General features: G+C 40.8%; 1 protein-coding gene across 1 annotated transcript; it reads right to left on the bottom strand.

The window, feature by feature from the left end:
- Window positions 1-301: 301 nt before the first annotated feature.
- On the bottom strand, window positions 302-2906 carry LOC137011397 (uncharacterized). The gene is made up of 2 exons (XM_067374227.1): window positions 2903-2906; window positions 302-1215 (listed from the first exon to the last, which is right to left on the bottom strand). The coding sequence occupies exons 1-2, from the start codon at window positions 2904-2906 to the stop codon at window positions 302-304; spliced, it is 918 nt and encodes a 305-aa protein (XP_067230328.1).
- Window positions 2907-26978: the final 24072 nt, after the last annotated feature.

A 26978-nucleotide genomic window follows, 5' to 3' on the forward strand; every position in this document is an offset into this window, starting at 1 on the left:
AAATGGAAATTCTATCTCCTTTTATTAAAGCACCTGCGCTGCGTCCAGCAGGCCTGACCTCAGAGGAGACATTTTCACCTACTGTCACCTCCCGTATCCTTCAATTTATGCTCGCCTGCGCTCTCTAAACCCAAGGGCCTGGATAGGTAGGCGACAAAGACAGAAATAAAGAGAAAGAAAATGTTTGTCATTGGTTTTATGGAAGGACATTACTCACCGTTTATAGTATTTTTAAGCATGTTTTTTTTGTCATCCTCTTTGTACTGGGATGAGAAAATATTTGTTTATATAAAGCCATTAACTAGTAAATCATGGTGATGGGTGGAGTCTGTGAGGTGGGTGTGGTGATGGGTGGAGTCTGTGAGGTGGGTGTGGTGATGGGTGGAGTCTGTGAGGTGGCCGTGATGATGGGTGGAGTCTGTGAGGTGGGCGTGGGGATGGGTGGAGTCTGTGAGGTGGGTGTGGTGATGGGTGGAGTCTGTGAGGTGGGTGTGGTGATGGGTGGAGTCTGTGAGGTGGCCGTGATGATGGGTGGAGTCTGTGAGGTGGGCGTGGTGATGGGTGGAGTCTGTGAGGTGGGTGTGGTGATGGGTGGAGTCTGTGAGGTGGGCGTGGTGATGGGTGGAGTCTGTGAGGTGGGTGTGGTGATGGGTGGAGTCTGTGAGGTGGGCGTGGGGATGGGTGGAGTCTGTGAGGTGGGTGTGGTGATGGGTGGAGTCTGTGAGGTGGGTGTGGTGATGGGTGGAGTCTGTGAGGTGGGCGTGGGGATGGGTGGAGTCTGTGAGGTGGGTGTGGTGATGGGTGGAGTCTGTGAGGTGGCCGTGATGATGGGTGGAGTCTGTGAGGTGGGCGTGGGGATGGGTGGAGTCTGTGAGGTGGGTGTGGTGATGGGTGGAGTCTGTGAGGTGGGCGTGGGGATGGGTGGAGTCTGTGAGGTGGCCGTGATGATGGGTGGAGTCTGTGAGGTGGCCGTGATGATGGGTGGAGTCTGATATGAGTGTTGCGGTGTTGGGGAGAGTGTGGGTGTGGCTTGAGGTGGTTCGTTGTTGTGGGTGTGGCACTGGGTGGAGTCTGTAATGTTGCCAAAGTTTTGTTGGTGGGTGGAGTCTGGTATCTTGCAGGCGTAATGGGTAGAGTGTGATGAGAGAGTAATTTTGTTGGTGGATGGAGGCTGTTGTTGGTGATCTCTTAGTCCACGGACCGTTGGCTGAACGTCTGATGCATATGGCACACTTCAGGAGTTTTGAAGTCGTCATCTGGTTGTTTGAATTCTCCAGGATGTCCGGGAGACGTGTGTGTTGCGTTCTTAAACATTCCGCCTGGAAACAAATGCCATGATGCAAAACCCCCTCATAGAAGAAGAACGCTAATGACAATGTGTTCTTACCAGCAACAACTTGCACAACGCTCTTGAATGAATAATTTATTAGATGCACGCCGGTCTGTTATTGTAGGGACATCGACTTTACATTTTCACACCCCTAAACATGACACGAAACAAAATCAACTGTGATTGGTTGTTTTACATGTCAGTCAAATGTCTTCTTGGGCGGGCATTGGGTGGAGTCTAGTGTGGGTGTGGTTTTATTGGTGGGTGGAGTCTGTTGTGGTTTGTGTCTATGTTGTGGGCATGGTGTTGGGTAGAGTGATATGTAGTTACAAAAAAGGAGGTGGTTCTTTGTTGTGGGTGTGGCACTGGGTGGAGTCTGTGATGAAGCAGTGGTTTGGTGGTAGGTGGAGTCTGGTGTGGGTGGAGTCTATGTTGCAAGAGTGGTAGAGTGTGATGATGTGTGGGAGTGGCTTGAGGTGGTTTGTGGGTGTGGAATTGGGAGGTGGGTGGAGTCTGTTGTAGGTGGTCTCTATGTTATGGGTGTGATGTAGGGTAGAGTGTGATTTATGGGTGTGGCTTAAAGGAGTTCTTTGAGGTGGGTGGAGTCTGTTGAGGGTTGTGTTTTTGTTGTGGGTGTGTCATTGGGTAGAGTCTGTGGTGTGGCTTGGAGGTAGGTGGAGTCTGGTGTGGGTGGTGTTTATGTTGCAAGCGTGGTGTTTGGTAGAGTGTGATGTGTGGGTGTGGCTTAAAGGGGTTCTTTGATGTGGGTGTGGCATTGGGTGGAGTCTGGGAGTGGTTTATAGTGTAGTTATGGTAAGTGGTTCAGGATCAAACTGCTGTTTACAGCCTTATATGTACAGTAGCTTTTCACTAATCAGCAGAAATCAGCATTTCAGACTGTATGTATCTAAACACACACACACACACACACACACACACAGAACTTATTCATCCAACATCCGCACCGGACGGCCCTTGTAATTGGTCATGCATGCTGCACAACGCTTTAGAGTTTGGGAGCTTATGGCTTCTGTTGATTTAAGGTGAGTCTTAAAATTGTAATATAAATGGAAATGGGCCTGTTTTTATATGTAAATGCCACTAACTGGCTAAAATAATGTATCACAAGCACACAGTTAATCACTGCACTGACACTCACTTCTGCCGTTTTTAGCTGGAAAATGTTGACCGTTTACTGAACAAATCAAGACATTTTGAAAGCGATTTTGTTTTTAACATATTTGTATTTGTTTTTGAGAGCCTTTTCATAAACCCTAAAAAGATGGAGAAAGTGAGCTCTGCGTGGGTGTTTTATCCTGTTACTTCGATTAGACTTTTCCAACTGTCGTGCGGCGGACGGGTCGGGTTGAGCCCTAATGCCAACAGATTGACAGGCGTGCTGCAGCACAGAACACCCGCGCGGCCTCCGAGGGGACGAACTTTTATCTCGTCAAAGTGTTCATACACGGCTAAGACAGAGCGCATCAATCTGAGGCGTTTGAGAGGCGAGCACTAATGTGACTTCAGCGCTGTCACCTCACGGAGACACTCGGAGACGCTCAGAGGACAAACCCATTACGCTAATGACCGTCCAATCGCCATGACCAATCAAATATGCCGACTCCCTCCCCCCCGCATGTCTAAATGTGTCCGCGGACGCTGGCAGGAGAGAAGGAGCGGAGGGACTTTATTTTGACAGCGACTAAGGGACGCTTGACAGTAGTGTGCCAGCGAGCATCATTCAACGGACGGACATCTTCAGAAGCAGCGGTCGGGTTCAGTCCACTTCTATTGTTCAGACCTCCGGCCCTCATTTACAGTCACTGGAACGGAGCTCGCTTCCTCCACTGTCTGCTGATATGCATTGATGAACAGTTGTTTGGTGTGTTTATCCAGGGAATTCTTCCAACGCTTGTCAGGGAAAGCCACAGTGATTCCAAGGGTCACTAACAACAAAAGACTGATTGAATAAATTTGTGTAAAAACAGAAAGAGGCAAACAAAACCTCAGCATGTTTCTCTGCGCTTCCAGAGCGTCCGGGTCAGGCGAGATGTTTCTGGGCTCAAGAGTGAGTCTCTGCGGGACGAATCGGAGTCTCTGTCACACACAACTGTGTTGATAGTGTTGACTAAAACTATATAAAAGAATGTTTTTTTGTTAATTGAAATGAAGCTGGAAAAAAAAAGAAGAAAATAGAACTATTACACGAGAAACATGACTGAAATAATATAAGTTTAAATTGAAGTACTAAAAACAAAACCAGGAATAAAAATCAATTACTAAAAGTAGTTGCAAAATTACTAAAATGAATAACTGAAAATATAAAAATAAAACATATAAATAGATAATAAAATAATACTAAAAACAAACACTGACTTAATCTGAAATAATTAACAGAATAGTTCACGTAAAAATGACCTTCCTTATTCTGTGGCACAATGTGTTGGAGGAGGATGACGCTGAACGCAGAGATCAGGACCTGTCAGTCACAGCATCACATCAGTCGTCTATAGGACTCTATATTATAAGTCTTCTGAAGTCGAGTGATGTTGTGTGTGAAGACGAGTCGTGTCAGGTTTGACGTCACTGATGCCAAACGGCATTCGTTCTCGCATCTCTCATGACCAAACGCATCACGGCAAGTTGATATGCACACGTGTTGAGACCTTTTATAAGATTAGTATCAAACAATTTGAATTACGTAAAATAAATTTTTAGACTTCAGAAGTCAGACTGTATTTATGATCATTTCATGCTCAGTTTTCACCCTTTTTAGAGCTTCACAGTGTTTGAGTTCATCCACTTTCTCTGTGTGTAAAAGATTAGTGTAAAATCATCATCAATGTGAGGGTTAATAAATAATGATAGAGTTTTTGTGGGGTGAACTATTCCTAAAGTGCCACACACACACACACACACACACACACACACACACACGCACACACACACACGCACACGCACACGCGCACGCGCACGCGCACGCACACGCACACGCACGCACGCACGCACGCACGCACGCACACACACACACACACACACACACACACACACACACACACACACACACACGCACACACACCAGATGTGGTGTATTTTCATACCAGCAATAATGAACATTCAGGGAAATTCGAGCAGATGAAAATGATTATATTGCTAATGTACGCTGCAATATTGTCCAGTTCTGACACAAATCATAAACCTGTCTCTGTGCAAAATGCAAATAAATAAACCTCTGACATGTTTCTCCAGCCTTTACACATTTGCATATAAATCCTTCACAAAATTCCATTTTCCGCCCAAACAAATTAGTAATCGGCATGAAGAAATCCGATAATTCCAGCTATAATTTCTGAAAGTAACGTCGGGGCCCTTTGCTCATAATTAAAGGAAAAGGAAAGAAGTAAATGTATTTACCTCACGGCTAATTTAAGGAAACATCATAAATATTGCAAACGACAGTAGAGTGGTTACGGTGAATGTCATTTGCATAAGTATTGTGTTCTTAGTGCTAAACCTGTAATCCAGACGGCGTGTTTGAGTCCACCGCCGGAAACTTTTCTCGCGTATTCTCACGTGGTCACCACGACCCATGATGCAAAGCGAGCACAGTCACTACAGAAGAGCGTGTGACGTGAGGGTCTGTGGCCGCAGATGTTGAGCAGGTGGTTTATAATGAAGCTGATTCTGACCTTTTAATGCTGCAGTCATTGATTGAGAGCGGCAGCAGGCCCGGCTCAGTCCGGAGGTGATAGATTATTTAATTAACTATTGACCTTTCTGCCGCCCATTCATCGATGAAAAGCCTTTTATGACAGAGCTGCGTTTAGGCGGAGGGATGCTGAGTTTTGATTTTTGGATTTACAGTTTAGATTCTGTTCCTTCTGTAGTTGATGTTACATTTACATTCTGATGAAGTTTCTCGTACTGTAACTGTTACTGTACTCTTCCGTCTGCGTACGAGCTGTCGTCTTATTTCTATAGCATGTATTATTTCTACCGCGTTTAATAGTACACTGAAATCTATCCTATTTGTCATTTGTTTTTCTGAAAGTCATAAACATTTTTATCAGTCTCAAACTGCATTAATATCACTCTATGATGGAAATGACAAAACAAACATTTGACTTTTAGATCACAATAATATATAATTATATCGTTTTGAAGCAAAAGCACTCGAGGAGCACTGATATATAGTGCAGTACAAGTGTTCCTGTCCAACATATTCTCTTGTTCTTTAACAGCGAGTGTCCTGTATTCATTCTCTTGATCTATTAGATGTGTTGATGGCAGCACGAGCGCAGCCTCCCGCTGATCCAGAATCAGTGCTCCAATGTTTCCACAGATGTCAGATTCCCTCCCTGTAGAGAGACAGGCGTCGCACTCTCCCGAGTGCAGTTAAAGAGAGAGACGCATGTCTTACCTTCCAGAGCAAAGAGTAAATTGGCCTCGAGAGGTTTTCATCTATTCAACCTGTTCGTCAGCGTGAGAGAGACAGACTGAAGCGAGACAGAATTAGCACTGATGTGTCTGACTGAACGATGATGCTGCGCTGCTTCAGATTCAGCGGCTGCTCGCTCTTCTCAGACACACGCTAACATTACACTCGCCTGAAATCCGTTACGAGGTTCAGGTTTAGTGAAGATGCTCTCCAGCTAAAAGGAAACGTTCTCAGAACTTTGGCTAATGTTCTGTTGAGGTTCTCTCAAAGTTATGAACAAACGTTCTTCCAGTAACAATAACAGAACGTTTGTTCAACGTTATCTGGTCTTTAACTCTTTCCCCGCCATTGACAGAATTTTCCCGCAATCCATGTTTTCTCTGTTATACGTTAGGGGGCGCTATTGCACATCTTCTGAAAGAATACAGAATCTCCTGATCAAAACACAGGCGAAGAAGAAGCAGAAATAAGCAATAGAAGCATTGCTGACGCACATAAATCACACGATCATCAAACATTAAACAGCATATAAATCAAAACTGACTAACGTTACTGAACTCATGAAGAGGAAACGACTGTGAAGCTTCGAGCTGCTGATGGACTCGATCTACTCCATCTGTTTAATCATCACTATCCGGACGAAGACTTTTCTCAAGTTTTGGTTTAAAATGTTGTTTTATGAAATAATGGCATTCAAGTGTTGGGAAAAAAAAAATGCATGAAGCTAGAATAAAATTCTGATATATTGCATGCAAATTATTCTGTGGGCCATGAAAATTTTATGAAAATGATAAAAATGCTGGCAGTGGCTGACAACTTTTTTAAAAAAAAATACTGGTAGGGAAAAAGTTAATAAAGTTCTTAAAACGTTAGCACAAAAACATTATTTGATGGATGTTCGTGTAATGTTTTTAAAGGTTACTAGTTTCAGAACGTTCAGAGAACATTCAAACGTTCCCATAATCGTCAGCGCTGGTTTCAGGCAGCAATGATGAAGTCAGGATAAGTGCAGCAGTCTTTATTCAGAAATAAACTCAAATCTTCACAATACAGAATCTCAGAAACAGAACAACCAACTTTACTCACAGAACTGAATCAAACACAGGGTTTAAACACACAGGGACCAATCAAAGAAACGAGGCACAGCTGACATGACTTACGAGATGACTGATGACCAGGGGACAGGAATACACACACACACACACACACACACACAAGAACACATGAACTGAACACAGAGAAACGGATCAGAACTCAAATCGTGACAATAATGTAAAATAAAATGTTCCCTTACTCTTCACATAACTAAGTTTTATATATATATATATATATATTTTTTTTTTTAAAAAGCTGAACATTTTGAACATTCAGAAATAATGTTCTCATAACTTAATAGGAACGTTAGCAGAATGTTCTCAGAACATATTTGTGTTAGACTGGGTTTGTCTGTGGACAGCGAGGCCGGTTTGGGAACACAGAAACTGCAGACGCACGACTGTCATCAGCAGTGACACCTGCGTCTGAGCTGAAGGTGAGCCGAGCGACACCGGCGGAATACAGTAAGAACAAACTTCAGCGCTGTTTCACATCTTCATCTGCATGATCAAATATTTGTTGTTGTTTCAGAGATTTCCTGATTATTTGCTTCTGTCACGCACATAAAAGTCAGATCCGGCCGCACACAGGTTCACACCGCACATCTGACGCTATCAATATTTATTGCTTATTGTTTAGAGATATACAGGCCTGCAGATTACACACACACACACACACACACACACACACACACACACACACACACACACACACACACACACACACACACACACACACACACACACACACACACACACACACACACACACAGATCACTGGATATCTGTCGCATTCTCTCTGTTCTATTAAAGAATGACACAGGGAGGGATCGCCAAAGCTGTAAATATTTAATAACTTCTTTGGGTTATTCATAAAACAGACTCTCTGTACAGATCATCTCTCTCTCTCACACACACACACACACACACACACACTGCCTCAGGTCGCAGTGTATGACACTCAGTTCAGAGGTCAGAGACGCATCAGATCTTTTATTCTCTCCTCTGATGTGAAGGACGATCAGTAATTCTGCATGAAGCATTTAAACATGGTAAACTGTAGTAAATGGAGCTGAGAGTATGACAGTGGGTAACATTTGCGTTCATGCATTCAGCAGAGGCTTTCATGCAAACAGAGGAACAAACGCAATTCATCAACCAACAATATTCATATATACCATGCCAGGTTTATTTGACAACTAAACGCAAGCACAAAAAAAGTATAATTAAATTAGCACATTATTGTGCGTGTCTACAGAAACATCACATTTCATCTGTGCTCAGCAAAACAATCTGCTGTTATCAACTAGTTTTGCAAATGTAGTTTTCCAAACATGCAAATTCTGTTTTTAATTAGTCATCTTCACTTAAAGTGTGTGTTTGATAGTGAGACAGACGTCTCCTGCTTCTCAGGTGTTTCTCTGAGACTCCAGCGTCTCTCGTGTGTCTCAGACATGATCAGACCAAAGTCAGACATTTAGATTTTAGAAACTTTATTTTACTGTTATTTATATACAGTGTTGGTGGTAACGCATTACAAGTTACGTAATCAGATTACTTTTTCAAGTAACTAGTAAAGTAAAGCATTACTTTTTCAATTTACAACAAAATATCTGCAACTTTTTCAAATAAGTAACGCAAGTTATTTTCTCACATGTATTGACTGACAGCTCTTCTGAGAGAAGTAAAGGTGTGTGTGTCTGTGTGTGAACATGATGTTATTGTGCTTCTAGACTAAATGTGGACATATTTACTCATCTCACTTACACAAAAACATTCAGTATTCCTCAAATTCCTCAATAAAAATGAAATCTCAGAATTTTATGCAAACCTGTAATATATTTAATGTCTTCGCTGCTGACCTTCAACGATTTAATTCAGCCATACTAATAAACAAAAATTACTTTAGATTAGAAATACGTTCTTCTCCTGTATCATATTCTTCTTTAACCCAGAATGGCAGCACAGCTGAAAGGTTTGTTTGAGCGGCGCCCTCTACTGTACAGGAGTGAATCTGCATTTCCTTCAGCTTGAGGCTTATTCATTTCACTTTTGGTGTGAAAGGGCCTTAACTTTTGCCAAAAAAATAACTTTTTTATTGTTATTAAAAAACAAACAAGCAAACCCAGCCCAGGTGAGAAAAAGCAATGCAAAAAAGTACTGTAACGCATTAGTTTTCATAAAAAGTTATTTTAGTGCAACTTATTAGTATACATACAAAATGTACTCAACACTTCTCTGTTTCTCTCTCTCTGTGTGTGTGTGTGTGTGTGTGTGTGTGTGTGTGTGTGTGTGTGTCACTCATGTCCTAGAAACGAGTGTGTCACATCTGTGATGTTGTGGCTCTGAGCTGTCAGCTGCGGCAGTGAGTTCCTTCAGTGCAGCCATGAGTGTGTATTTTCATATGAGAACGATATGTGTCCGTACACACACACACACACACACACACACACACACACACACACACACACACACACACACGAGATGAGAAGTTCTCTGCTGCTTTCATTAGCTCTGGCCTGCACTCTCTTCCTCCTCCAGAGCACATCAGTTCAGGACTGTCTTGTCCTCCTCAGAAAACAGAGAAGAAGCTTCATTCCTCTCATGCAGGTCTGTTGTGTTAATACAGTAATGGTTTCTTCATCTCTGCATGGATCATGTCAGACTTCACATGAATGTCTCCATTCTGATATGAAGATCTTCTGAACATGCAGCATCTCTAGAACAAGCACATACTACGAAGGACAGTAACGGTAATAAAAGATAAACTCCTTTCCTCTGTTAAATATTCTCAGTTTGCATTAAAGTTCATGTAGTTTTTCTTTAATCGAGGAATGAGAATCAGTTCAGATAGAAGTTCTTCAGCTTCAAACACTTTTATGTCCCAAGGGTTGATTTTGTTTTTTATGGTCACATAATTTATTTTTGCCTACTTTTATGTTTAGATTTCATTGTTTGTCCTGTGCCAGACATGAATTATTACCTGTTCAAAATTATGATCCTAAATAAACATTAATTGAGTAAAACAATATTTTACTGTCAGTCAGTCTAATAGTGTTGAGGATTTTACAGTGACTCTTTCTGCAGGTTAGTTTCTTCAGTAGGTGGCGACAAATTACTATCTTTTTGAGTGAGTCACTGATTCGTTCATTTAATCGATTCATTCAAAAATGCTGATTCATTCAGAAACAAAAATAGTAGCTGCCTTTGTATATGATTCATTGAATCATTCACTCAGTCAATCCGTTCATTCGCTCATACTGATTCATTCAGAAACAAAACAAAACAACGATGCTCGATAGTGATTCACTAAAGATTTTATCGGTAGAGTTCGTTCACATCGTCTGAAGACTTGCCTCAGGAAAACAAAGACTGAGAAAACACTGAATGGATTTTATGAACGCGATCGCAATATTTTTGCACTTCTGAAAGAGTCTGATGCTTCTCGCTGAATGAGTTTTGAGAAACAGATGATTGTAAAACACATTATTATGTTAATTCCATATAAAATATGGTGTGTTGGATATTATTGTATTGATTTAAAGGGTTAGTTCACACAAAAATGAAAATTCTGTCATTAATTACTCTCCCTCATGTCGTTTCACACCCGTAAGGCCTTCGTTCATCTTCAGAACACAAATTAAGATATTTTTGATGAAATCCGAGAGGTTTATGACTCATCCATAGACAGCAATATAATCAACACTTGAAAACTATGATTTGTTTTGCTCATGTTGAGGCCTACAGTTAAAGTCGCAGATGAGTTTCTGCATGTGTTCAGAGTTCATCAGGATCAGACACTGAAAACAGTTGGTAGAGTCTCAGCATGACTGCAAACAGCCTTTAATGTTGTAAATGAAGCGGCTGTAGTACCTCAGCAGTGATTCTGCCGTAAAGCCGTTTATGACTAACAAACATCTGCACTGAAATAAAAGCCTTCAACAGCACAAGATTTCTCTGTTCAGCTGACGATCTTCAATGAAATCTGTGAATGTTTCGAAATCACTTCAGAAATCTCAGTCATCATCTTAGTCACACTTTTAATTAGTGTTTGAAAAAGAGTTACTAATGAACAATGTGCATTATGTAGTTACATCTTTGTTATTGCTTTAGTATGTATGTACGTGTAATGGTCTTAACAGTTCTGCTTTATTGTAAAATTGATGGAAGCATCATATGATGTGTGTGTGTGTGTGTGTGTGTGTGTGTGTGTGTGTGTGTGATCACGTCGTCCTCTGTCGTGTCTCCCTCTGTTTGTCTCAAAGCTCTAATCATTTTATTTTCTGCCTGTATTTCTCCACACGGAGGTGATGAACACAGAGAGCTCTCCATGTGAAGGGCGTCTGTCTCTCTCTGATTATCTTCTGCGTTTATCACTGTCACGCTTGTGCTTCTGTAAAGGTTCCAGTAAAGAACATCTCTGTGTTATTACTGTGAGAGTCACAGCCTCTGAGTGATGAACTGATGACACACACACACACACGCACACACACACACACACACACACACACACACGCACACACACACACACACACACACACACACACACACACACACACACACACACACACACACACACACACACACACACACACACACACACACACACACACACACACACACACACACACACACACACACACACACACACACACACACACACACACACGCACACGCACACACACACACACGCACACACTTATTTTAGATTTGACTTGCATTTTCAAGGATCAGATATTGTTTGTATACACATCAAATTTTTCACTCACCTTACAAACTGTGTGTGTGTGTGTGTGTGTGTGTGTGTGTGTTGTTCTGCAGGTTTTGTGCTCCTGTAGGCCGATGATATTTGTTGGATATTAAACATCCCTCTCATTTTCTCCGGAGCGGTTCATCATGTCGAGTGTGTTTCAGACAGTGTTGACCATCCGTCACTCGTCCGCTCCAGAAATCTGAGCCGCTCCTTTAAAAGCTGAGGGATGGGAAACCCCTCTCTCCTTCTGACTTTCACATGAGAAACTCTCTCCATCCTTCACCTCCGTGAGCGAGTGACGTGTCTTCATCCCTTTCTCATTAAAGTCTCATAAATCCTGGCTAAATTTAACCCAGCCCTCCGACGAGGACCACCGCTCCGCTCCCGCTGCCTCTCACACCCACATCACTGATCCCGGGAACAACTTCTTCATTACCAGAACAATAATAATAATAATAAAGAAAACAGCACTTCACACATTTCTATCTTATAGACTCATACGTTCTCTGCATGAATAAATAAGAAAGGGAGTTCAGAGGTTTTCAACAAACAAGCAAAAAACAATTTAAAAAAATCTCTCAGAAGATGATCTGTCCTATTCTGATCTGAGGTGACATCATGTTTCACACATGAGGAAAACATGCAGGTCAAACAAGCAAGTAAATAAATACCTTTTTTCATTAGACAATGAATGAAGAGAGCTTATTTTTAGGCTAATTAAAAACATTTAACCCCATATTCTCATTACTGTAATGCTCCAGATGTTCTGCTTTTATAAGAGTAATGAGAATTTGTGGTAAATTGTGCTTAATTATCATTAAAAATAATGACACAATACAGAAAAACTTAATGATCCAAAAAATAGGCTGTTAAATGTAACATATATATTTATTTATATATTTATTTTCATTGGACAGTATATTTTAACAGTTCATGTCCAGATCATAACAAATTTCATAGCAAATGAATTAAATAAAGAAATATATTATAAATATATTTTTAGGACCAATTAAGAACATTTAACCCCATATTCTTAATACAGAATGCTTTAAATGTTCTACTTACATATACAGTATATATATATTGAATATAATTACTTTGAAAATAATGCAAAATGTTCTTAATGAAAAATCCTGTTTTGTTAGAATCTAGTTAGATATGTAGAGTTAGACGTGTGTTCAGACACTAAACACGAGCAGTGTCAGACGCCGTCATGATGCTCTTTAATGAAGTCAGAAACTGATTCCAACAAAACTCTGTTTCTCCCGTCAGTGAGTTCAGCTGCTGTTTGTGTCCATCAGAGCAGATGAATGCGCTGAAACACTGGAGTGTGTGAATCCAGCGCTGTCGCTCCTCAGATGAATTATTTACAGCAGGAAAAGTCTCATGTTTCTCTCAGAGAGCTGCGGCCGTCAGGAGCAATGCAGTCACACACATTGTTAGAGGAGTGTGTGTGTGTGTGGAGTCATTAGTTTCATCTGTGCTGTGACAGATAATGCAGTGGATTGCGTGTGATGGTTAAACGTGTTTACAGTGAAGATGATGAGAGATGTGAGTCCTCCAGACGTCACTCATCAGTCAAACACCCAACACAGGCTAAAATAATGCACACACACACACACACACACACACACACACACACGTTTGTGATGTGGTCCCAAGTGTAGTTTAAATTTCTTTGCTGAGTTGGTGAATCATTTTCACGGTAGACTCCAGATTAGGATTGAAAGTGAATGTTCTGGAGTGGTGTGAACGTCTGATATAAAGAGCGGTGCTGCAGTGTAATCTGTGAGAGAACAGGCCTCCGCCGCTGGCGTTCAATCAGAAATAACCACATCTGCATATTCCAGCACACACACACCATAAAAGCATGAATGATCAACTTTTCGCAGAAGTTTGTTCACAGATCTTTGTGTTTTCTGTGTTTTAACACGTCCCAGAGGTTTTTGCCAGCAAGAAAATAAAAAGATCCATTATTGAAAGTGTTCAAACTCCTCCCCTAAAGCACCTTCCTTCTGTGTTATTAAACTTAATATGAAGCAATTATTTAATTTTAATATAACGTTATGAGAAAACAAGCACTTCGGAGTTTAATTGGTGTTGTTTTCATGAAGCTAACCTCTGTTCTCTTCCTCTTCATAAAAACACACGTTTTGCTCCTGAGCAGAGATGAAAATCTAATTTTCTTTCATCTTCTTGTCATTGAAATGCATGTTGTGGAAGAGAATGAAAAAAAGCTTTTTATAAACATAACCTACTAATGTGTTTTACCCGTGTTCATTTCAGTAATTAGTGATTTAATGGGAGTTTAAGGTTTTTAACCGAATTGAATTCACAGCGGAGCGTGAAACAGAGTTTGCAGATCCGACAGAGGAAGACGAGGGTCGACGCTGGTCTTCATCACAGATCTCAGCAGCAGAAGGCCAGAAATCTCCAGATGGTTATATATAGGCTGGATTGAATTGTGCACATACAATAAAATTCCTTTGCCTGAAAACAAAACAAGAATGTTTCACAATAAAACTAGATTTTCTGCAGCAGCAGTAGAATAATGTTCATGTGAATTCAGGTTTAGTCTTTGAAATGCTGCATTAGAGAATCAACACAGTCTAATGTGACTGCAGAATATATAGATGCAAGAAAGAAAACAGCAATCACAACTGAGTATGCAAAGAAATGTACAAAAGGCCGTCAGTCAGTAAGAACACTTCACAATGATCTCACTGTGACAAGGTTTCCAGGTTTAATCTTAGATGTTTAAAAAAAGAAAAAGTGTGTGTGTGTGTGTGTGTGTGTGTGTGTGTACGGGAGGGAGGGGGGATTAAGCTTACAAACTCCAAAAATAACCTGCAGTGTGCACTATGTGAACACCTTGTGTGTGTGTGTGTGTGTGTGTGTGTGTGTGTGTGTGTGTGTGTGTGTGTGTGTGTGTGTGTGTGTGTGTGTGTGTGTGTGTGTGTGTGTGTGTGTGTGTGTGTGATATGTTGATGTAATTACCTCAAGCAGTTTGTCCATTAATGTGTCCCTCAGCATATCACACCACAACACACACATCTGGGCTGACGTCTGCTAACCTGAGCGACAAAACAGCTTTCTCACATTAGATAGATAGATAGATAGATAGATAGATAGATAGATAGATAGATAGATAGATAGATAGATAGATAGATAGATAGATAGATAGATAGATAGATAGATAGATAGATGATAGATAGATAGATAGATAGATAGATAGATAGATAGATAGATAGATAGATAGATAGATCTAAATTAAAAATAAACTTTATAATGAAGAGCAAACACTTTGTACAATGACTTGAATGAAAATGAATTACATCAAACAATGTGATAAAACACACTCAGTTTCTGATGTTATGCTACGCTGTGCTATTGGCAGCATTGACAAAGAGTGTGTGTGTGTGTGTGTGTGTGTGTGTGTGTGTGTGTGTGTGTGTGTGTGTGTGTGTGTGTGTGTGTGTGTGTGTGTGTGTGTGTGTGTGTGTGTGTGTGTGTGTGTGTGTGTGTGTGTGTGTGTAAAGGAATGTAAGTTCCTCATTGGATCAGGAATCTCAGAGGAAAATATCCAGCTGAAATATTTTCCCGGTGGGAATACACAACATTCCACAGGGATTTACAGTGTGATACAGCTGTTTCTTTTAGCATTCCCGACAACACACACACACACATACTGTTTACTTATTCATGAATAGACATTGTGAAATTGTGCTTAGTGGCTTTTTATTATCTCAACAGCATCAGTGATTAATGAGTGTCGCGTTTAACAAGGTAAAAATCAACGGCAGGATTACTCATTATGAAGATTCAGGACCAGATCCAGAGCGCGGCACGAGGCCTGCTGGTCCAGGAATGAAACTGTCTCGTCTAATGAACTGAAATGGTGCAGACGTCACGCTGACCTGCAGATTTCCTGGCAGGTAACGATAAAGAGATTCTTAAGTGCTTGACGAGAGCGGCCATCATTTCTCTCTGAAGTCCGACACGAATCAGTCACTCTCTACTTCAGTACGTCTCACCTTTAATGATATAATTATATTACAATCATACGGCAGCCAGAGAGAGAGAGAGAGAGAGAGAGGATCTATTCTGGGACTCGCGCTCATGTACAGACAGTCTGACGCCAGATGGCTCATTCTAATAAATATTCAACCTTAACACGGTTCCCAATGTAACTTCTCTCCCCTTCATTTTTCTTTCTCCTCCCTCTCACTTTCTCTCTCACTTCCTCTGTTCTCTGAGCGGCTGCCAGCATCCACCCGTGACGGAGGGTTTGTGGAGTGATTACAGTACAGTACGGAGAGGGATGGGGGTCTGCGTACTGTAACGTGGGGGTTGAAGCCGTGGGAAGAAAGGAAAAGAGGATGTGAATGAGTCTTATATCACAGCAGAATCAAAAGAAAACAATTACATCAAGAAAATGAAGCCTGTTGTGGAGGAATAGTTCACCGAGAGTGACATTTCTGTCATCATTTACTCAGCCTTTTGTCATTTGTTTGCTGTTGTATTTGGACGGAGAATTTACAAAGAATGTTCATGCAGCTTTTTCCATGCAACATTTCTACATTGTTCATTTTCAAACGGGTTCAGTTATGAGCAAAGCAATGGCCTCTGCTCTCAGTGAAGTCATTGCATCGTCTTTGAATCTGAACATGAGATTTCAGAGCTTCAGAAGAAGGAAAAATAAATTAAATTTCATGTAATGGCAGTAAATATTGCATTTCCATCATTCACACAGAAATTATGTAGATCTTTCATGTTTTTATTATGTGGCCAGAATTTTTCCATGACATCATCTAAAAATAAGGCTCTTAATTGTATAAAATGATATAGAGTCTTTATAGATGTGAAATTAGATAATGCACGCTGGATTGATGAAGTGTTTTGTCACATAGTAGCAGTTTTTTCCTCAATTTCCTCATTGGAAGAATTTAATTCCTGCTACTTTAATGAAGGAAAACAATGCAGTGTTTAAATTGTAAATATTTATATTTCCTCGTTGTATTCATTGAACTACATTTAATTTATCCTTATTTTTTGCATTATGGTATTGAGAATTTGGTAAAAATTTACAATAAGGTCCCATTTGTTAACTAACAGTGTTACTGAGGATTTTAAAGGTAAATATTTACAGATATCATGACAATACTGTTACAATGCCAGACTTTATGGTCCTAAAGGCAGGTTCATTTTATTTTTGCAAATTATGATTTCTTTTCTTTTTTTTCTTTTGCATTTGGAGTGAAATATGAGCCGGCCGTTTGGCAGTGCGATGTTCAGGCCAGTGTTTGGCTCTTCCTCTGACCTGAAAGAGTTGATCATCCTCTCAGCTCATTTGACTCTCGCCTGTCTCTCGCTCTGACAGCGTGTTTGGACGTGGCCGCATCGCCGTAATCAGCACGCTCAGGGTCCTCTCGCTGGCCTCGTGTGATTAATTTGATGACCAGTCTCATATCAGAGCTCAGAACCTGGAGACAGCACCATGACAACCATCCCACATCCAGCCAATCACAGAGCAGCTTTATATGGCAGGAAATGGATCTCTGGGAGATTTCGAGTGGGTGGACGAGGCCCATCGCCTCGATTCACAACAGGACACACACTGCGTGTGAGTGTGTTTTATGGCACAATCGTAGGTGAAAAGATGACTGGAGTTTGTTAATGTCTAGTTGGCAGTGAGGACTCATTTATTAGATGATTTAATCCAAAGCCAACTACCCACATGTCTAGTGACATGGAAGAAATGCGCTACAGAGGTGTATATTTCTGTACATTTATAATATATATGTCCGTGCAGTATGGTCTATAATATGGTCTTTCAATGAATGGTCAATCAACTCATTATACATTACAACTGGATAAAAAAAAATGCATGGCACGATAAAAGCATGTGAACTCCATCTGTTAAACATGAAATTGAAGGTCCACTTTAGACATTCTACTAACTATAAGTAACTTTGCAACTAGTAAACTACTATTAGTAATCTAACCTCACAATCTACTAGTATTAGTAGACTGTTAGGTTAGGGTTCGGGTTAGTAGAATAAGTTGACTTGTAAAGTAATTTAAAGTCAGAAGAATGTCTAAAGTGGACCATCAAAAAATATAGAGATGAATTTAGGTTTTTATTCACATATAAACATTCATCAACTCACATTAGTTGTGGCCAACAATGGAGTCGAGGGAGGGAGAAGCCATGGAGACTGTGCTGATGGAGGTGGACACCCAGGCGGAGACGGAGAGCTGATGGGACCACATGACACCGATGGTTCAGGAGATCAAGGCAGAGCGTCCAAGGTGGGGCCAGAATGCCAGAGTACTGAGGCAGAGCCATTGGGACTGAGGACCAAGGCGGATGAAGGCCTGGAAGTCCATGGCGCAGGCAGAGTGACGTCTGACCAAGGTGGAGCTGGAGGGACGACGGAACCCACTGGAGCCACTAGGATGATGGTCCCAGATGGAGCCAAGGGAGGGAGGAGCCAAGGTGGAGCCGACAGGTTGATGAGCCGAGGTGGAGTGCTGGGCTCGATGGCTGGAGGCGGAGCCAGGGGATCCTCTTGTCAAGGCGGAGCAGGTGACCGGAAGACCCAAGGTGGATCCAGATTAGCCACTAGAGGAGCCGAGGAGCTGAAGGGAGCCAGCGGAGGCTCTGGGTAGAGGAGGCAGGAGAGGGAGGCTGCGTGGAAGTTTCGTCAATGACACAGGCTTGGTACTAGGTGGAACCAGCGGCGATGAAGAAGATTCTGAGCTGAGCGGAAGATTTAGGGAAGTGTTCAAATCCAAATCCTCATAGAAATGAAAACTCCCAGAGGCCAGGTCTAACTCACCCTCACCAGTGGGAATGTGAGCTGGGTTTCCTTCCACACCCTCCTACTCCACGATAAATTCCACGGCAACGCAAGATGTAGCCGACTCACACACCCGGTCAGACAGGGACTTGGGCTCAAGGGCGATGGTGGGCTCAATCCTTTCGGCTGCCACTTTCATCGTGGCAGGGACTGGCTCTCCGTCTGTGGTGGGCTCTGGCATCATCTCCGTGCTGAGGAGCGATGGCTCTGGGTCTGGAGTGGGGCTGGATGATGGGGATGGGATCTTTTTCTGCTTCTCCAGCTGCAAAAGAGGATCCATCCACCCGAAGTGAAGCAGATGAATTCTGCCAACAGTGATCTTAGCATAATCAGCTGAATTTCATCGTCCAGCCCTCACCTGAAACCTTCCATGAGGGTGATGGCATCACATCTTGCAAGGTGGCAGATGCCCGTGAACTCCTCCACATACTCCTCCAGATTTCTGCCATCTTGAAAAATAAAAACAATAGTTTCTTCTGGCCTGTTAAGGTTTCCCAATGGGGCAATATTAATAGCCCCTATACTCATAACATTTCACGGTCTGGAGTTCTGTCATGGCAGATCCACAAAAGAAGGTGAGGAAGAAGGATAGCATTCAAATAGTGTACCATCAATAAAACAAAACAAAGGCAGTGTCGAAACACAGAAGTAATGTAACAGTGTGCGCTTAACACAAACAACACCAGACAATCAACTGAAAGAACTGAGGGAATTAAATACACACATAATGAACTAATAGACAAACAGGTGTGTGCTAATTAATCAAATAATGAATTGTCATGACAACTATGCAGCGAACAGCAACAAAGGAATCAGGAAACAAACCGACTGAGCATCAATCCCATTATAAACAGATTATTTGGGTTAAACATCAGGGTTGCACAGTCCTGTTAAACACCAAATACAGCAGAAAATCCAGAATTATCAGCAACAGATTAAGAAATGTTTGTGGCAAACGTCACCATCTTCACCTCTCGGCTCATTCACACAGAGTTCAGCATTTCCCGACTCTCACCGCTGGCTCAGCGCCACTAGCGTCTGTTCGTCTGCGACACGTACGGTTACAGTTCATCATCACACACCGGGACAGTTCACCTTACAGAGATAGTTCTCCCAAAATGATCAATTCTGTCATCATTTACTGACTCTCTTCTGTGAAATACAAAAGAAGAAGATCATCGGGGTCAAAACAACATTATTACAAAAACACTTCATTTCTCAAAATGTCTTCTTTATGTTCTGCAGAAGAGAGAACGTCATACAAGTATGGAAGGACATGAAGGAGTGTAAATGATGGGTGAACTGTCCCTTTAAATGTCTTGCTCTTGATTAATTCCAGCACTAGGTGTTAAAATTAAATTCACATCTTCATATCAGAATATTGCAAGTTATTCTGCAAAAAGACTTGACCAGCATGACAGTTTTCTGTGGTATATTTTTGCACATCTGGCGTGTTTAAAGTCAGGGTTTATGGAGTGAGAGCTGACATGTGTTTGGAGAGAGGCATGATGGGACGCTCCTGTGTTCAGCTGTGAAGGAACACACAAGTTTGGATTTAACAGGTCTATAGATATTGTGTAACAGCTCAGAGAAATGATGATGAAGAAATCAAACTCAATATCAAAGACACTCTGAATTCATAAAAGTGTTTTGCACATTTTGTAAGCTAAACTGTAGATCCTGTGGCAATGCAAATATACAGATACTGCATTACCCAGAGGTCTTCCTTTGATAGCTCATAGACTGTGTTCTCATTCACAGTGTCTTTAGGACGTTTCTTAAAACAGACGAACCGTGAGCATCAGTTATTGAGCTTGTTGAGGTGTTTGTGGGTTAAACTGCAGCTCTGACAGCAGCGTCTCACGCAGGACATCACGACTACAAACATCAGTCATTACAGGAGCTTAATCCACACGGCAGGAGCTGACGGAGAGCCCGACGCTCCCCACCGACCCCATACATCACCGTCCACCCGCCGGACACGCTCCGAGACCACAGTCACACCGGCCATGAGCCGCGCGCTTCACTGGACTCATCAGCTCTGTCATGGTTCACACCTTCATGTTGTTTCAAACCCGTATGCTGTTATTTCTTCTGGAGAAATGCTGGAGAATTTTCATGCAGCTCTTTTCCATACAACAGTTCACAGTGATCAGGGCTATTATCTTTAAAACGATTAATGTTGGGTAAGTTACTCTAAAAAAGTAATTAATTACTGCTACTAATTATATCTTCTACAATGTAATTAGAATACTGTACTAATTACGGTAACACTTTATTTTACAGTGTCAACGTTACATATGATACATGTAGTTACTGTAGTAATAACTATAAATTATGCAACTAAACCAAACCCTAATCTAACCCTAGAGTAAGAACATGTAGTTACTAAATATTACTCAGTACCTAAATGTATAATTACAGTGTAACAAATACACCTTACAATAAAGTGTAACCCTAATTACTCTAAAAATAAGTATTGCATTGCTTATTATTCCTTTCTAAATCCCATTTCAACCTCTACAAGGATAAACATGAACTGCTCTTTAAATACTTTCAAATAAATAATATAAAACTGCACAAATTATTCTTGAACTGACCAAAGTATTTCAAAAGAGAAGGTTAAATCCACTATTGTCTTATATAGAATTGTTCTAGTCTGTTCAGTATTTAATGTGATTACATCAGAAGTAACTGTAATTAAATTACAGAAAAATTAAGAGTAATCCCTTAGTTTAGTTTTTGAAGGAAAGGAAATTAGATGACAGTAATTGATTACTTAGTAATGCATTACACCCAACACTGAAAACTAAAAGCATTAAAACATTTGTATTACTTAAAATAAATGTAAACTGAAATTATATACATATATATATATATAAATTGAATAATTAATTTTGTTGATGCGTCACTTAATTTATTTCAGTTAGTTGCCAATGCAACATTTATAATTTTGTTTAGTTTAAGTTGGTGCACTAAAATAACTAAAACTAAAACTGAATAAAACAACAACAACAAAATGACTGATACTTTAAAGTTAAACTAATGGAACATTTTAAAACAAAAATGTACAAAATATTAATAAAAACTACAATAGTAGATTATTGATACTAAAATATCAAAGTATCATGTCATTTTTTCATTGACAATAAAAATATCAGCATGTAAACAATATAATATATGAGAAACTGACTGTAGATGTGATTATTGTGAGTGACTTCAGATATCATGTTCTGTAACATGAAGCGATGGTTTGATTTAAGCACCTTCACAGCATGTGTGTAAGTTCATGCTAATACTTCTTTAATTCCTTGTCTGACTGCAGCACATGAAGCACGCGGCGCTTGGTTTCTCTCACGTGATCTCTGCAGCTCTCAGCATGTACGGCAGTCGGAAAGAAGGTTTTGAAGATGTTTCCCTTGATCCGCTTGATCCAGAGAATCTCAAACCAACTCTAATACGATGAAATATACATCAGATCCGTCATCGAGAGATTTGAGCCTCATGTACTGATGCGGTACAGCAGATGTTTCAGCAGGTGTGCGCAGACGTGCAGACGCAGACAGGTGAATGAACAGATGTAGCATTCGCTCGGTTCATTTCAACATCTGACCTTTACGGTCGACCGACTTCGTGAGGTTTCAGTTTCAGACTCATCAGATGAGACTTGAGCACTAAAGCAACATGATTATCATTAATATCTGCACTGAGAATTTTAATTCATTTCAGTGAAATGTTTTAATAGCTTTAGTTAAAGATAAAAACCCTGACACTAAAATAACACTTTGCATTATGTCAGTACATTGTTATTGCACATGCATATTTCACATATGTACAGCAATAATGTCCTCTTGTTTCAGGAGAAGGTCAAACCGAGGCTGGATAGATGTGCTTCATAAAGCGGGAAACTTGTTAGTAGCATTATCCGGTTACGGCTGAAAAACAGAGATCACACACATACACAGATTTCCAGAGGAGAAGAATCACTTGAGTAATTGTTCTTGTCATTTGTGCAGTAATTTTACTCCTGAATGCCTTGTTTTAGACAGGAATTAATAAAAATTGCATTCGCTTCAGGTGCTTTGCATCTAACCTCTCTCTCTCTCTGTCGGTCGCCCCTGGCCGTCGCTCTCTCTCTTATTATCAGTTCATAATTCTCTCTCACTCAGGCAAATTAAGGCAGCGAGTGTGTCGGTCAGTCCGGCGGCGCTTCGGGGCACCGGGAGGTTTAAATGGCAGAAATTCGTCCCTGAGCTCCGAGGCACGAGGCTCAACACTGAGTCCAGTACAAAGCTCTTCAATACCTCTGATCCCAGCTAATTTAATTAGTCTGAGAGACGCTGGTGAGTCCAGAAGAATTCTTCTGATGCAGAAAGATCCACAGCAGCAGCACTAGGAGGCAGGAGCGTTTCTGTGGCCCACTTACAAACACAACGCTCATCACTTCTGCACCCTCATTATCTCTTGTTAGTAGAATCGTTTCATGAAATAATTGACCGTTATAAGGGAACTAAAGCTTTACAAGTGTCAAAAACAGTAGCAAATGACTGCATTGAAAAACTGAACTACTGTATGATTCTGTTTCTGGATGATCTGACCCTTAAAATGACTGGAGTTAGTGCAACAGTAGAGCAGTCAGCTTCATTTAGCCATAACTCTTTCCCCACCATTTATGGAATTTTCCATCAGTCCATGTTTTCACTGTTATACAGTAGAGGGCGCTATTGCACACCTTCTGAAAGAGTACACAATCTCCTGATCAAAACACAGGTGAAGAAGAAGCAGAAACAAGTGATATAAGCATTAATAACATGATCATCAAACATTCAACAGCATATAAATCACCGCCTTGGACTCCATCTGTGTCTCGACCATCGCTCTGAATCCCATCCGTATGAAAGCTTGTTTTCACCACAGAATAAAACAATTTAAAAGATAACTGCAACTTTTTAATCTCACAAACAATTTCTCACAATTGTGTGTCATAAGTCAGAATTGCAAGATTAATTGTTTTAAATTGTTTTGTTTTATTCCATGGTAGAAATAAGCTTCCATAATCCAGACGAAGTCTTTAACAAAAACACAATTTTCTCAGCTTTTTGTTCAAAATGTTGCTTTTTTAATGAAACGCATTCAAGTATTGATAATAAAAGAATGCATGAAGCTAGAATAAAATGTTTTTTGTTTAAAAGCAGATGCTTTTGATAAATTGTTCAGATATTCATATAATATTCTGGAGGCCATGAAAGTTTTGTGAAAAAAAAAAAAAAAAAATGCTGGCGGGGATTAGGATTAGTTCACTTCAGAATGTCAATTTTCTCCTCCAACTTCAAAATCATCTGACATCGTTGTTTTACCTTTTTTTTGTATAGGCCGTTTGAAATTGCATATTCGTTTTGTAGACACTGGATCGGTGCTTCCGTCTACGTCACGCGTGACCTTTCCAACATGATTACGTCATGCGTGGAGCATCACAGAGCAGTGCAAGACGAGCATTTGTGGTTAAAATCTACATAATGTTTCTTTTTTTTAGAAAATGTCTGATGGTTTCTCTAGATGAGACTCTTATTCCTCGTCTGGGATCATGTAGAGCTCTTTGAAGCTGCTGAATCAGTGAATCAGTGAATCAGATTCGTCCTGATTCGATCATGAGATCATTGTGCATTAGTGAGATAAAACGTCTCTCATTAGCATGATGAACTTTGCAGCGGAAACATGAAAAGTTCAGCTCTTCATAGCCATAATTACGTGGTAAGCTGTGAGATTATTGAATGTGAAGAGAGTAATGGTGTTCATTTGTAAATGTGTGTTCTCCCTGATGATCTTTCATCTCTGCACACTCTTTCCTGATTACGTCCAAATGAAGAGCTTCCACTACAGCCATTAGTGCCGCTTTTGTGCCTGCAGTGGATGGAGGAGAAAGAGAGCCAACAATCAAATGCATCTTAAAGGAACCTTCTGGATTCAATGTGAATTCAGCTCAGCGTCTGTGACGTGCTGTTTATCAGTATGTAGAATAAAGAAGAGATCAGTAACTAAGTTACAAAGAGTGAAAACATCAAAATCACAGATTGATTCTTGTAATGTTTTATAAAGGATATGACAGGAAAATGTATTTAATGCAGCTGTAAATGAGAGTCAGATCTAAACATAATCCATTACTAAGCCACACATTCACCAACATGTGGCTCTCATTACACATCAATATCATCTAAAAACCAGCACAAAGATGTCAGAAGGTTATTATAAGTAGTATAAAAACGTGTTTTGGAAATGCAAATATATGTTTTTCATTGAGTGCATTGGTAAGAATATCAATCTTTTTATTGTGAGTTTGTTTGACTTTGTTTGACTTTGACTGTTTCCAGTCAAAGTATATTTGATTCAAATCACTAAATGTGGAACTATTGTTTAATTGTGTGTTTTTATGTATGTATGAAAATAGCAGTTTATTACTAGTTATCTTCTTTCAAAAAGGTTAAAATATGGTGCAAATCATGTATTCATGGTTCAGGGGATTCAAAATAAATAAATAATATGTACATTCACAAGTACTGAAAATAAAAATCATGCAGAAACAATTTTCACTCAGAAACTGCTAGTAAATGTCATAAAAATCCAAAGAATTGTCAATTAACACATTGAAATTTTGATGTAGAAAAACTGAAAAAGTATTTTCTTGTAAACTGTATTGCAATAATCTTTATTTATTTGCATGTAATTTTTGACAGTGTTGGACACTGTTAACAGACAAAGCAAGTTTATTTAAAGGGGACCTATAACGCCCCTTTCACAAGATGTAATATCAGTCTCTGGTGTCTCCAGAATGTGTGTGTGAAGTTTCAGCTCAAAATCCCCCAAAGATCATTTATTATAGCTTGTCAAATTTGAGCAAAAACACACCGTTTTTGTGTGTGTCCCTTAAAATGCAAATGAGCTGCTGCTCCCGCACCCTTTCCAGAAGAGGGCGGAGCTTTAACAGCTCAACAACAACAAAGCTGGAGAATCTCACGCAGCCAAAATGAGGAAAGTGTTCAGCCTTACATTGTTCAAACCGGAGTCGACACTGATGGAGAGACTCAGGAAGAAGTTACAACTTTTAGACGTTTCTGAATGGTTAGTGGATAAATTGATGTAGTTGCTGTGGAGTTGATTCAACTCATCCACTAGCATGTGCCGTCATGTTCATCTTTTGTGTTGAATTGAGCCTCGTTTGTGAAGCAGTTCGGCGTAAAATGACGGCATGACAACAACACTCGACTACAACAACTCTTCCTCTTCTCTAAAGCAGCCCAACATGGCCCCGCCCCTTTTGTTGTGTGTTCTCGGGGGCGGGGTTTATGTAAATTATAGGGTTTGTGATGTCACCTTCCCAGGAAGAAGCTCGTTGTAGTCCCTATCAGCTGTTTAAAAAGCGATTTCTGTAAAAGAAAATATCTCCCTTTGCATTGAACTTTGAGTGTCGTAACTTTGCAGATGTTGTTTATGATTTAATAAATTAAAAGATTTGATTGTTGGCATTCTTGCATGTTAACTTTGCTATCTTTACCTTAAAAACGAATCAAAGCCGATCCGTCCATCTGTTGACCTTCTGACCCGGTGGAGCAGCAGCAGATGAAGCGGTTCGCGTGGTGGCAGAATTCGGCCGGAGAATCACGCATCCCTCTGCTCCTCCACTGACGGCAGGAAAGCTTGTGCATTTTTTAATCCTCGCTAAAAATAACAGACTTTACGAAGAAGAGGGTCAGAGCCTTGTCATATCAGGTTATGTCTGCCCGGGATACTTGTACAAGTGTATCATGATCCATTTTGTGAGAGCACAGCTCATGAATTATAAATGATGGCAGCCCGCGCAGGTTGCGAGAAGTGCCGCGCTTGTTTTCTTCTCGTTGCTTTCGTGTTTTCTCTTCCCCGAGGCGAGATTCCTTTCCTCGCCGTGTCTCCTTTTTGTCAGAGGTTGTAGGTGCATTTTCAGCGGCGAGGTAAAAGCAGACCAACACGCTGAATAATTTAACGCGGCGTGTTTGAACAGGTACAAAAATAATCCTGTCTCCGTGTCTCTGTGCTTTGAGAAACCGCTGCGCCAGAGAAGCTCTCCTCGCAGATCAGAGCCAGATATGAAATATTAAAGGTTATTGGTGGGGTGAGAGCGAGCGTTCCTGCGAGAGCAGGTAACTGCATGGCATCAGATGCGTTTGGTTTATTCATGGCGATCTCTCTCTGTAAACACCGCAGCGGATACCGCCGTTTCACCAGCCTTTTTCTTCTCAGAGAGCCACCTGCATTCAGACACCTGAGGGAGCTTCACATGTGCCGTAGACCTCCATCAGCAGGTACGCTCTCCATTTCCAGGCTAAGTGAAGCGTCGACCTCGTCTTCCTCACAATCCTGCGGTCAGTGGGGGTCGAGCACCTCCGGCAGAAAGGCCTCAGGTTTGAGGTTAATTAACACAGAGATAGAGTCTGAACTGGGCCAGGCCGAGAACGACGCTGCTAACGAT

This window comes from Chanodichthys erythropterus, chromosome 21 (genome assembly GCF_024489055.1).
Source record: "Chanodichthys erythropterus isolate Z2021 chromosome 21, ASM2448905v1, whole genome shotgun sequence".
Lineage (NCBI taxonomy): Eukaryota > Metazoa > Chordata > Actinopteri > Cypriniformes > Xenocyprididae > Chanodichthys > Chanodichthys erythropterus.